This window comes from Aulonocara sp. 'chitande type north' Nkhata Bay, linkage group LG3, assembly GCF_057382095.1.
Source record: "Aulonocara sp. 'chitande type north' Nkhata Bay isolate Kocher_YH1m ecotype deep benthic linkage group LG3, A_spYH_male_GT1.1, whole genome shotgun sequence".
Taxonomy (NCBI): domain Eukaryota; kingdom Metazoa; phylum Chordata; class Actinopteri; order Cichliformes; family Cichlidae; genus Aulonocara; species Aulonocara sp. 'chitande type north' Nkhata Bay.
This window is the reverse complement of record NC_141346.1, coordinates 9,415,850-9,429,446: the sequence shown is the minus strand read 5'-3', so window position 1 is coordinate 9,429,446 and position 13,597 is coordinate 9,415,850. Positions and strand designations below refer to the sequence as shown.

The following is a 13,597-nucleotide window of genomic DNA, read 5'->3' as shown; positions in this document are numbered from 1 at the left end:
GCTTACTGAAACACATTTCAATTATAGTTATATAATGGACATAGACCTCTAGACTCACAGCTGCATTTGAGGGTATCCACATTTAAACTGGATGAAGGGTTTAGGAGTTTCTGCTCCTGAACATGTCCCACCCTGTTTTTACAAGGGTCAATCTTATCTCTACGTCATCCTCGTCTGCAGTGTTGGGAAACATCCTCTGAGTGAAAAAGTATGTCAAGATGAAATGTTTTCTGAGATTTTTAGAAGTTTAGATTTAAATCAGTTCACATCTCAAATATACACCTAATCTGATGAAACACAAAAACCTTCTGCTGCAACTGTTACTTGGTGAGTTAGTTCAGCCATGCTGTTTGTTGATTTATCTTTAGTTTTGTTGGCTGAAAGGTGAATTTGATTTCACATCACATCTCTGTTGCTCTAGTTGTTTTAAACGTTTAGATAATGTGGTTTACTTCTGTTTTTTTATTTTTTTTATTTTTTTTAGGTTTAGTTACCTCATTCCTGCATTAGTGTACAGCAACAGGGGCTGCTTTTGTAAGTGCTAATTATATCAAAAATAACATGTGGTATGACTGCTATGACTACTGCACTACTACTACATTTAAAACGATGACCCTATGAAAAATATTTTTTTAAAGCCATGAGGAGTATAAAAAGGTCAAATGATGTGCAAGAACTTCTGAATCAAATATAGTGTTGTAGCAATATTTTGAGAGTTCAGAATTTAATTTTTATTATGGTCATTAAACATTGTTGTTTATTTGATGTAGTATTTATTATTATTATTATCATTATTATTATTGGGCTATGCTTGTCAAGTTAAGGCTGTGTGCAGGTAGGAGTGGAAGTAGAAGGACCCAAAGTGCAGACACTCGGAGGCGGAAAGTAGCTCAAAACTCAGCTTTTATTGCTGGATGGCAAAAAGTGGCAAAATGTAACAAAAATCCAAAAATCCAAATAAACTAACATGACCAGGCAGACAGAACACACAGCATAAATGAGAGTAGATCGCGACACAGACACAGAGAAACACAGGGCTTAAATACACAGAGGGAGCAATCAGTGAATGAGTAACAGGAGGGAGACACAGCTGGGACAAATCAGAACTGACGAGACCAAAGAAGCGTAAACTGAACACACTGAGATAAGACAGAGACCTTCAAAGTAAAACAGGAAACACATAACACAGACTGAACAAAAGACACAGACTCACATGCACTACAACAGAGGGAACAGAGACGTGGGACCAGGGCAGACACAGACACTGACTGGACACGGGAACATAGCAACTAAGGATACACAGAGACGCGAACTAGACAAGGGGATACAGGTGACAGGGGAGACAGAGCAGCTAGAGAAGACAGAGACATAAACCATAAGGCAGAACCAAGAACCCAAAGACTGGAAATAATAAATAATATAATAAACTCCAAAACCCTGGGTCAACGACCCAGGCATCCTAACAATGCTGAGGCTCCACTGCTCAGTCTTTGTCTCTTAAACCCCTACTAAATACTCAGGTGGGTTAAGTGGGTTAAGTTTGCATCTGTCAATAACTATAATAATATAATAATAGTATAATAATATAATAATAGTCCAAGAGGCAGGGTACACTCTGGACAGGTCACCAGTCTGTTGCAGGTCTCAAAAATGCTATGTCCCAATCCACATGCTGCAAAGGCCGCATTTGAAGGCTAATTATGTGACAGCGGCGTGACGAATGCGTCCTTCATTTCCTCAAATTTGAGGGATGGATTAGATGGAAGATGGATCCTTCGTGGCTATCCCAGAATTCATTACACAGGTCAGCCGATTCCAGTTTCCAAGAATGGCAACAGCTACTTAGTTTCAATATTACTCTTATTACTCTTTCCAATACTTTATTAATTACATTTTTATTAAAAAAAAAAAAATATATATATATATATATATAAAAATACTTTTCTAATGCCGCAATGGTGAAGGAGCACGGCTACAGAGTTTTGAAAACTTACTCTCATTTCACTTTCTGGCTCACAAAAAACAAAAAACTTTTAACATATTTTCAGGCAAGAATGTAACTGTAAACTTTAAATATCTGCTCAATTTATCAAGAGATCACATATTTGCAAAAGTGCTCCGACGTTTTCAGTTTCTGTTGCCCAGTAGCTAATTACCTGACCGGGTGGTCAAGGCTCACTAGAGCTGGTGAGAACAGCATTCTAATACTGTTTTCAGACACTGTCTTTCGCTATTCAGGTTAAACATGATATATACTGTAAGTCACTTAGATAACTTCAAAATGTTAATTTTTTTTACAGTGTTTTATTTGTATCTGAGCAAATCAGTTTGGCAGAGATTAAAGATACAGGTTTTAGGTTTTAGGAGTTCCCAGAGAGAATACACACAAAAACGGGGAGAACTCCCCACAGAAAAGCCCCGGCTATAGCCAGCTGAGTTTACCAAAGTGTTTAGCTTTGATGTGCTACATCGTTATTTTGTAGTTTTTTTTTTATTTTGTATTCATTATATTTACTGAACAAAGAATTCTGTGCATGATAAAATATATAATAACACTATAACTGAATAAGGAACCGATATGCTTATATTTGTGTGTGTGTGTGTGTGTGTGTGTGTGTGTGTGTGTGTGAGTGTGTGTGTGTGTGTGTGTTTGCGTGTGAGATAGAGAGAGTGAGTGAGTGGTGTGATTTTAAGTCATGAAAAAATATGTCAGATCATTTTTAATGGCATGGTATTTTTTGTTAAGCCATCAAACCACAAGACTCTCATCAATCTGCGGGAATCATATTTCAACACTCATCATTATTAATATTTTGTTATTTTAAAAAATCATTTAAGGACAGGTAATAATATAAGAAGTACAGAAATAAACCAACAAGTATTATTAGTAGAGCAGTATTTTCTTATAAACTGTCGTTTATAAGAATGTGTTTCCTGAGACCGTAGCAGCCCAGCCACAAGCTCAGTTAGCTGCCCAGCCACAAGCTCAGCTAACTGCCCAGCCCAAGGCTCTGATAGCTGCCCAGCCACAAGCTCAGTCATCTACTCCACCACCTACTCCAACTTCACCACCATTATCAGTTCAACCATTCCTTCAGTTGCCCTCAGCTCAGCCACCTATTCAACCACCACCTTTACGTACTCCTCCTGTACAGCAAGCTATGTCTATTCAGCCCATAAAGATCTGTTCTACAACCTCTAATTTTAAGCAGAGAGACAAACCCATTAAGACTGTTTTCATTCCTCAAAAGCTGGCCCGTTTAGAGACAGTTACTTTCTCCAGGGCCTCCCCAGAGGCTGAATTTCAGCCCTCAGCCCACTCTGGACCCCTGGAGGCTAAGAACACAGCGGGTGCCTGCTGATTCTGTTTTGTCCCTTGTAGAGGTACGCGCGCCTACTGGTTCTGCTCTGTGTTTTCCAGAGGCCCCTGTGCCCACTGGTTGTGTGACTGCCCCTGCAGAAGGGTCCGAGGAGCCGTTGCCTACCGCGTCTTCACCCACGCCTGCAGCCGCAGCTTCACCCATGCCTACAGCCACAGCTTCACCCACGCCTGCAGCAGCAGCTTCACCTGGTCCAATCTCCGCTTCAGCCTCAGCCTCGCCTGGTCCAGCCTCCGCTTCAGCCTCAGCCTCGCCTGATCCAGCCTCCGCTTCAGCCTCGCCTGGTCCAGCCTCCGCTTCAGCCTCGCCTGGTCCAGCTTCCACTTCAGCCTCAGCCTCACCTGGTCCAGCTTCCGCTTCAGCCTCAGCCTCGCCTGGTCCAGCCTCCGCTTCAGCCTCAGCCTCGCCTGATCCAGCCTCCGCTTCAGCCTCGCCTGGTCCAGCTTCCACTTCAGCCTCAGCCTCGCCTGGTCCAGCTTCCGCTTCAGCCTCAGCCTCGTCTGGTCCAGCCTCTGCCTCGCCTGGTGCTGTGGGGGCCACGCAGCCTTTGGGTCCCATACTGCTGCCTCGACATCGTCGGTCGTCTGCCAGGCTGCTTGTTGGGGATCATCACCACTATGGACGACCTCCCAAACACCGCTGCTGCCTTCCACGCGGCCGGCCTCTGGAACTGTTTCCATGCCGCAGTCGTTGCCGTCCGCACAGTCGGCCCCCTGAACTGTTGCCCCATCGCCATTTGCACGGTTGACCCCTGAACTGTTGCCCTGTTGCCGCCATTGCCGTCCACACGGTCGCCCCCCTGAATTATTAGTGAACTGTTCTCTGTGTGCCAGTTTTTTTTTTTTGCATGTTTTGTTTTTGGACTGTTTTGTGCTCCTGTTTTTTGTTCCGTCCACCTTGTAAATAAACATCACTCGAATTATCAGTCATTGCCTGCATTTTGGGCCCTCATTTTCTCAACACCTCACAGCTAGCCCCCGCAGCTGTGACAGTAGTAATATTTCACAATGTTGAAGAGTCTAATTTAAAAATGAAGTATGAAAGAAAACCATCCTAATATCTCGAAAACTTGGGGACTGAGATCCAAAGCTGCTGCAGCCGTTAGCTTTGCATGCTTGCCAGATAAAGGTGTAGAATGGTTACAGGTTTGCAACATGAAAAACTCCAACTTTCTCCCCAGTGTCCACTGTGGTGAGACAGTAATTCACATCAGACATCCTCTTGGAGATGCGGCAGGGACCAGTGTAAAGGGGGGCCAACTTTGCAGAAAAGTTGGACGATGCATCTGATTTTGGGTGCGACTTTACTCTGAGGAGGTCTCCAACTTCATAAGAGACTGGACTGTGCGACGTCTCAGACGCACTCTTTGAGCACCAAGCGAGCATGTTCATGAGTATCCCGAAGTGAAGCTCTCAGGTTATCTGCGTAAGACATTTCAGGGTCACACAGTCCTTCCCAGGAGGGTTGAGTAACAAGGTCTAAGGGCGTTTCCAACTCTCGCCCATACAGCATCATAGACAGGCTCAGGCCTGTGCTCTCGTGAGGCGCAGTGCGCAGTGCAAAACAGATCTGGGGAAGATACTTGTCCCAGGAAGTGTGCTTATCCCCAACATATGCTCGAATAGCTGTTTTCAAAGTGCGATTTACATGCTCAGTTGCATTAGTTTGAGGATGGTATGCAGTCGTTAGTCTGTGTTCAGTCCCAAGAGTCAACAAAACATGCTCAAAGAGTTCACTGACAAAAGGTGTTCCCCTATCAGAAATAAGTTAGGAGGAAGAACCATGTCGAGAAAAAATGTCAGTAATGAACTTATTTGCAGCAACTTGAGCAGTGGCTTCTCTCACAGCACTAACCTTGATCCATTTTGAGAAATAGTCCACAAAAGCAAGGATATAAGCATTCCCTCTTTGTGTGCGGGACAGTGGGCCAACATAGTCCACCCTTGCATACTCCCATAGTCTTTGTGGCTGGATAGCGACCATAAGGCCTGCTGTTTTTCTTTGAGTTGGCTTAGTGGTTTGACGTGAACAACACGAGACCACATACTTTTGCACATCAGAGTTCATGTGTGGCCCGAAGAATCTGAGACGCAAGCATGCCAGCGATTTTGCAATGCCCAGATGTCCGGCTGTAGGACGATCGTGGTAATACTTGAGCAGACAACCAGTTTAAGCTGCTTGAGTGGGCGGAGACCACATTTCGTTTTTGGGTCGAGGAAATAGAGGAGACCATAATGTACAACTTTTCCAGTTCGTTATCCTCCCAAGTTCGATGATCACTTTCCAGCTGATTCAGGGCTCTAGACTAACTTTTTGCCATGGTTGCACTGGTGCGCCTATACTTTATTTTTAGGCGCACCAGCACAAAAGTTAGGCGTACCCAAATTTTTTGACTGCATTGCTTAACACCGCAGTTTTACATGTTCACGTTTTTTTTGATTTGTAAATATTGATTTGTAAATGATTAACTAACAACCTTTCAACACAAAGCTCTTTATTTGTCGCAAAGTTCTACAAGAAAGATTACTTTTTTTTTTTTTTTTTTTTTTTTCTTTTTGGCCTGTCCCATTTGGCTCTTTTGCCATCAGAATTGTTGTCTAAAGGCAAAGAAAGATGCCCAACGGATTTACTTTACCAAACTGACCATCCCAGCCTTGCCGTAATGGTCCATTTGATTCACCTTTTATTGTTTATTTTATTTTCACTTACTGAATACGGGACAGACTTGACTGGGGGAAGGAAGGGGAGAAAGAAAGAGGGAAAGAGAAACAGCTGAGAAGAGGGACGGGGAAGAAGGGCAAAAGACAAAAACCAACAGAACGGGCAGAGAAAAAAAATGCATATATCAATCACCTGGATCACCTGCTGAGAAAGAAAAAAGAAAGCAAGCAGAAGAGAACAAGAGTAATAGAATAAACAACATCACAATGATATATGGGAATATGACAGTAAATACTAAATGTTAAACATTATTGTGCAGCACATAAGATCAACAGAACACAGTGTGCTTTGAGGTAGGAGCCAAAAAGGGTGTAGTTTGTGGGTGTGATCACCCGTGTGTACACCTGTGAGCATGGACGCGCTTGTTTTTTTAAAAGGTTCCTTCATGTAATAATCTGCTAGAGGGTGTGGGGGGGCCACAGCCCCATCCTCCAGGGCATGAAGCAGGTATGGAGGAGATCAAAACTCCAGACATCCAGAGGCCCCCAGAACACAAGAGACCAAGGAAGACCCACAGAGGGGCAGCCGCGCCACTGTCCCAGTAAGAGCTGAGGAGAGTCCCAGATGAGGGCTCACTCAGCAGCCGCGGAGCAGAAGCCAGAGGGGGTTGCAGTGACGCGCCCGTGAGCTCCGCCGGCAGCCAGCTGTGCCTGAGTGACCGAGCCCCAGGCCGAGAGGCCGGGGGCACCCCACCTCCGAAGTGGCCCGAGCGAGCCCCAGGCTCCAGGCCCCGATAAGCGGCCGCCAAGGAGTGAGCCGGTGTGTACCTGGACGCCCATCCCCGGACACAAAGAACCACCAACGCACCGATGTCTGAGGGGGTCCGCCACTGGAAGGGGAAGTGGTGGTAGGGGGAGATAGGCCTCCAAACCTTGGAGGGCCTGAGATGTCCCCAGAGAGGTGGCGCCTGACACCCAACCTGACATATAGACACAGACATACAGGCACACACAGATACAAACATCCATTCCCACCCTCATGCTCTCATATGCACTTACTCCACACTCAACCAACGTGGAGACAGACATAAAGAGACGTTGTACACACGATCACACTCCCCAAGCGTACTCTACAAACCGGGTCTAGGTGCCCCCGCCCCTGGAGGGGGGAACTGCACCCAGACCCAGGTGGTGTTTCCCTTTTCCCTGCGGTGGGGGGAGGCAGACCGCCCCGACTCCGCAGCAGCAGGAAGGCTCCACACTCCAGACCGCAGTCAGTGTACACACAAGAAAGATTACTTAAACATGCTTGTGCTTAAAGTGCTTCACTGAGCTAAAATTTCAACATTAAACAAATTTAAAACATCTCAAGATATATTAAATTAAAACAAAATCTAAATTAAAAAGTTCCTCAAAGTGTCAAAGGCTCTGAACTCGATATCTTATGGAGAGTCCTCCATTACAGTCCTCCATTTTTAAAAAACAATTCTGGTTCATCCGTTTCACTCAACAATCTGCTTTCCCCCTTCTCATGCTCCGTTGCCGCCGTGCTTTTTTGGCCATGTGCATATGAAAACAAAAGCACTGCGCATGCGCATTTTACCCATATGCTATTGCGATATTTCATTTTCTTATTGTTGCCTAACATTGTACAGGTATTACCGTGAACGGTATAATATGGCCCAGCCCTAATATTCCTACCTGGAATTTGTAGACTGCCATTTCACCCTCTTTATCCTGCTGCCTCCTCTGCAGCCTCATTCAGTCAGGAACTCTGACAGTCGTCCTGCGACCATTACCTCTGTGGTCACCAGCAGTTGTTCCAGGCTGCAAACGACCTGTTTGCATATAACAGTGCTGTATTTTTAAAAAAGTTGAAGATGACCACAAAAGTGGCATCTTCCATTGATTTCTTAACCTGTATGTTACAACAATAAAATTAGTCACCTAGAACATTGATGAACTACATTCTTAAAAAATATAAAGTCAATAACAATTGCGTAATTTGCTGAAATAAAAAGAATATTTAGAAATAATGCACTGATTTTCGTAGCTTGGCCTGCAATGTCTGCATTGGCAGAGGAACCTGCCAAATAGTCTATGTGGTGGTACACAGTAGTGAACTGCCCTGGTTTCAGAAAGGTCTCCAGAGCCATTGAAACATGTGGGAGCCACCTTGTTCCCTTCACCCCACTGGGCACCAGCACATTTACTCCCAAGTCAGCCCCAATGACCCTGAGCTCTCTCATTGATTTTGGGCTGAAATGATACGTCTTCCAAAGTAAATGGAGAAGGTCATACAACTGCCTGATCATTGGAATGTCCCTCTGACAACTATTCCAATCTGAAAAGATAGTAAACTTTTAAATGTAGATATATCTGCTCTATAAAAGAAATTAACCCACAGTGACTTTAGAGTGTCAGTCATTTCTAGTCTTACCTGTGAGGCATACAGTGAAATGGCAAAATGTGGTCACCTGCCTCCTGCTGCAGAAGGGCTATGACACCCCCTGCTGCCAAATTAACAGCAGCATCATCAGCCACCAGCTGTCACCAGACAGGACTGTGTTGAAAAGGTTCGAGAAATTAATTGTTTTTTAATACAGTGGCTTGTAAAAGTATTTAAGCCATCTTGAACTTTTCCACATTTTGTCACATTACAGCCACAAACATAAATCAATTTTATTGGAATTCCACGTGAAAGACCAACACAAAGTGGTGTACACGTGAGAAGTGGAACGAAAATCACGACTAAGGGGGCTAAATAATTACGCACACCCCACTTTGCAGTTATTTATTTGTAAAAAATGTTTGAAATCATGTATGGTTATCGTTTTGAACGAGCTGACGGTTCACTCGTTAAGCTGAAAGAAAGATGCTTTAATCACAGCAGTCACACATGTGTCCACTGTACCATCTGGAACTCTTCTTGTGTAGCACTCGTAATAACACAAACACTAAATCCTCCTTCTCTTGTGCTGTTGTGTAGCAGTGTACACACCTGAGACTGTCACCTGTCTGTCTGTCCTGCACTCTCTCTCTGTTTATTTCTCTCTGATTGTGGAATAAAAGTATGAACATGTGTTTATAAGTTACACTTGTGTTTGAATCCTGCAGCTTATCACACATTTGATTTCCATGTGTGACGACTGCAAGTGTCCAGAGTGAGGACAGACTGAGGGACCCACTGCTGCACATCATCTGTGAGGCTTTGCACCCCTGATGATCCACCAGGACAAACTCACCAGTGTGTGAGGAAGAGGAGGAGGAAGAGCCAACAGCAGCTGACAGATGGAGAGAATAGACAGACTGTTCCCTGTTTTTGAAGGACTGCTAGAAAAGTTTAGAATAACTAATTGTCTGTCCTGAATCAGTCTTATTAGGTGATGTTCAAATAATTTTATCATTCCAGTGTTTTCAGTGTGGGAGAAAGTACTCAGGGCCTTCAAGTTACACACTATGAAAGGCAGCGCGACGGAGGCTAGACCGTCCCATTTCACAAGCCTACAAGCCTCACACTTCTGGCCTTAGCGGTCTTTGAGTATACGGCAATTGAGGACTGTTGAGCCTGCGTACTTTAAGGCTGCAGACCCTGAACTGGGATACAGCCACAGCCTATAAATACACAGCAGGAAATGAGGGAACTACACACAGGAGGAAGACCCATCTGAACCAAATGAGTATGATGAAACACCAAGCTACATACACTGACAAAAGACATGGACTTTCAAAATAAAACAGGAAACATGATGTGTGAGTGGAGAGAAACATGGAAAACAACAGAATAAAAAAAACTAAGGGAACCACGGCACAAGAACTCACACCACAATAAAAACTCAGACACATAAGGAGACACAAAGGCCAGAGACACAAGGGGTAACCCAATAAACTAAACATAACCACCTAGGAACCACAGAATAATGTATGAACTAAAAACATAAAACTAAGAAAGTTAGATCAAAATGACCCAGGACCGTGACATGGCATATATAAATGATTGGGGAGATAATCTCTCACTCAGAGAACCAAGGTTACAGAGAAACCATATATTCACTACTGGTGATAATGTGTTCACAGCTGAAAATCTCACAGTGGTTGGAAAGCATGAAGGAAAATGGTGGAGCAACTTTATTTGTAAAGACTTGCTTTTTTTGCTGATTGTTGAGTATGACACTGTCAACAGGGTGAAAAGATTGATTTTCTCCTCAGATGTTGAATTAGAGCACACATGAAGGGATTATGAATGCAGGTTCATGTTGGATAATCATGTCAAGTTTACAGGATTCAGACTGGAAATGTGATTTCTCTTTAAGGCTCTAAAAACTGCGCTTTGCCCCTTTAAATCTCTTCCCCTCCTTTATTTGTACTGACAACGAGCGCTCTGAATCCACACACACTTTCAGTTCTTCTTCTACTGTAAACGAAGGAAAAACGAGCTGATTAAACAAGCTCAGTCATTACAAACTTCCTGCTGATGTTTCCATGTGAAGCAGTCGGAGATATTCCTCTGGCTGGACGACACACACTGCTTTGATACAAAATAAAGCTCAGATGACTTTCTCTACACTAATTTATCTCATGACTTTGAATCCCCCTGAAGATCCTGACAGTGTCAAGTCAAGTCAAGTCAAGTTTATTTATAGAGCACATTTAAAAACAACCAAGGCTGACCAAAGTGCTGTACAATAAATACAAATAAAATACAATAAAACACAATTCCATAAAACACCTCGCTAATAAAAATAATAAATAAACAAATAAATTAAACCTTTCTAAAAGCCAATGAAAAGAGGTGAGTTTTAAGAGCAGTTTTGAAAGTTTCTAGGCTTGTGGAGAATCTGACGTGAGGAGGTAAACTGTTCCACAGTCTGGGTGCAGCCACAGCAAACGCCCTCTCTCCCTTAGTCTTTAATCTATACCTGGGAACATCTAAAAGCATCAGGTCAGCTGACCTCAAAGATCTCCTGGGGCGATAAATACTAAGGAGTTCTGACAGGTAAGAAGGTGCAGTGCCATTTAAAACCTTAAAAGCCAGCAGTAAAATTTTAAAATCAATCCTAAAAACAACTGGGAGCCAGTGGAGAGAGCAGAGAACCGGAGTGATGTGGTCTCTTTTTTTAGAACCGGTCAACAAGCGGGCAGCAGCGTTCTGCACCAGTTGAAGGCGATGCAGACAGGAACGATCTAGGCCAGCATAGAGGGAATTACAGTAGTCCAGCCGTGAAGTAATAAAGGCATGGACCACTCTTTCTAGATCGTTCCTGCAAAGGTAGGACTTGACTTTGGCTAAAATCCGTAAATGATAAAAAGATCCCTTGACTACAGAGCTGATTTGTTTATCAAGTTTAAAAGCATTGTCAAAAATAACACTGAGGCTCTTAACAGTGAAGCACGTACATAATACTCCAGCCTTTCAACTCTGAGCTTATTTAGTTCTATTAATACACTGAAATCTCATTTGTGTCATGAAGAAAGTCTTTAATCAAACAGAATTCAAAGAGCAGAAACATTTCATATATGGAGTTAAACATGAATCATTGTTTCAACAACATATTTATTGTTGTCATAAACAGACAAGAAGACAACAACAAACTGCTCCTCCCATTCAACACATGTCAGTCCATATCCCAGCAAACTAAATCATCTCCATTGACACCTTCATTGGCAACACCTTCATTTTACCATCAGTTTCAATAAATGGAAACATCCTGTGAGTGAAAGTGTGTGTGAAGGTGTGTATGTGTGTGTTAGTATCAGGATCAGAGAACGACAGCTTTCCTCTGTTCCAGTCCAGATTCACTCTGATCCTCTGGAGCTTCTTCGCAATTGGGAGAGCAGTGTATAGAGCTGATTGTGAGAGTGTGTAGTATTTACTTAGACTAAACAATATTGCCCATAATCCAAATGTTATGATTCCCTTCCTCTGCACAGAATCTGCTAACACACCCAGTCTCCACCATGTACTGTCTCCAACATCAACATCCCAGCTGTGAGTCCCTGAGTTAAAGCCCTCAGAGGCAAGAACAGGGAGGAAAAAATCAAACCTCTCTGGATTATCAGGAAGCTGCTGCTTCTCTCCTCCTCGTCTCACACTGGTCAGATCTTCAGACAGGATGAGTTCTGGATGAGCAGTGTTTGGGTCCAGAATGAGAGGAGTGCAGGAGACCATGTCCTTCATGTTGTTCCAGATGTTGAAGGTCAGGTTGCCCAGGTGTTTGGCCTGGTCTATCAGAGCTCCTGAGGGCAGCTGTGGATCATCCAGCAGGGGGCAGCGCTGGACTCTTTCCACTGCAGCCTTGTAGTTGTGCAGGAATGAGACGTCTTCAGCTCTCAGCTCCTCCTCTGTGGCTCTGACTGTGTCTGAAAGAGCTGCTATCTCTCTGCTCAGAGCCTCCATCTTCTCCTTCATCATCCCACTCTTCTGCTCCTCTTCCTCCCTCAGTGCAGCCAGCCTGGCCTCCTCTTCCTCTGCTAGAAACTGGTGAAGCTTCTTAAACTGCTCCTTAATCTGCCTCTCTGTGTGTCGGGCCTGGACCTTAATGTGTTCTGCTGTTTGATCAAACTTCACTTGAACTTTAACCTTTAACTTCTTCTTTAAGGGCTCCAGAGTTTCCTGAAGTTCCTTCTTGTGTTGTTGTGCAGCTTCATCGATGGGTCTGAATCTGTGATTGGTGTGATTTTCTGAGTCTCTGCAGACGACACACACTGGCTGCTGATGGTCCAGACAAAAGAGTTTGAGTTTCTCAGAGTGCAGACTGCAGAGAGCCTCTGAAGCTCTCTGATCTCTCTCCTGTAAGAACGACTCACAGAGGTTCTTTAAAGCTCGGTTTAAAGGTGGATCATTCACTGATATTTCCTTACAAACTGGACACTCGTGTGTTGGTCTCTCTCTCCACCATCTCTTCAGACAGTCTTTACAGAAGCTGTGGCTACATGACAGAAGAACAGGATCTCTGAAGACCTGCTGACAGACCGGACAGCAGAGATCCTCCTCTGATCTGGAAGCCATTGAGTCTGTGAGTGAAGCTGAAAACAGCAGACAGGAAGTACAGTCAGTCCTGGCTCCCCTCCCTCCTCTACCACCTTCACTGAAACTTCCTTTGAGTCGTGTTTTTGCTCAAACTCACATTCAGTGTGTGGAGCGTCAGCAGCTTGAAGCAGCAGTGTTGGAGTTTTCCACGTTTCTCTCCTGTAGCTGGACTCACTCAGAGGAAGCTGCTAGTTTGGTCTGAGCTCAGTCTGATCGTCTGTGCGTCTCTCTTTAATCAGGAAGAGAAACAGCTTATTTCCTCGTTTTTCTCAATTGAGTCATGTGAGGGGCAGAGCTTCATACACCTTCCTTTTACAAAGTCTGTGCATCTCTCTTTAATTAGGAAGAGGAACAGCAGATTTCCTGGTTTGTTGCAGATAAATCATGTCAGGGGTGGAGCTTCATTCGCCTTCCTTTTATGTAGGCTGTTTCTTCACTCCTAAACGAGTTTTTCAGACCTCTACTTAGACATTTTACCTGGTTGTAGCTGAGAAAAAGGTTTTGCTTGATTTCACTTGAACAGGCCA

The 13,597-nt window shown here is 43.9% G+C and overlaps 1 protein-coding gene across 1 annotated transcript; it reads right to left on the bottom strand.

The window, feature by feature from the left end:
* Positions 1 to 11,644: 11,644 nt before the first annotated feature.
* On the bottom strand, positions 11,645 to 13,049 carry LOC147333838 (zinc-binding protein A33-like). The gene has a single exon (XM_086270613.1). The coding sequence runs from the start codon at positions 13,047 to 13,049 to the stop codon at positions 11,676 to 11,678; it is 1,374 nt and encodes a 457-aa protein (XP_086126739.1). The 3' UTR covers positions 11,645 to 11,675.
* Positions 13,050 to 13,597: the final 548 nt, after the last annotated feature.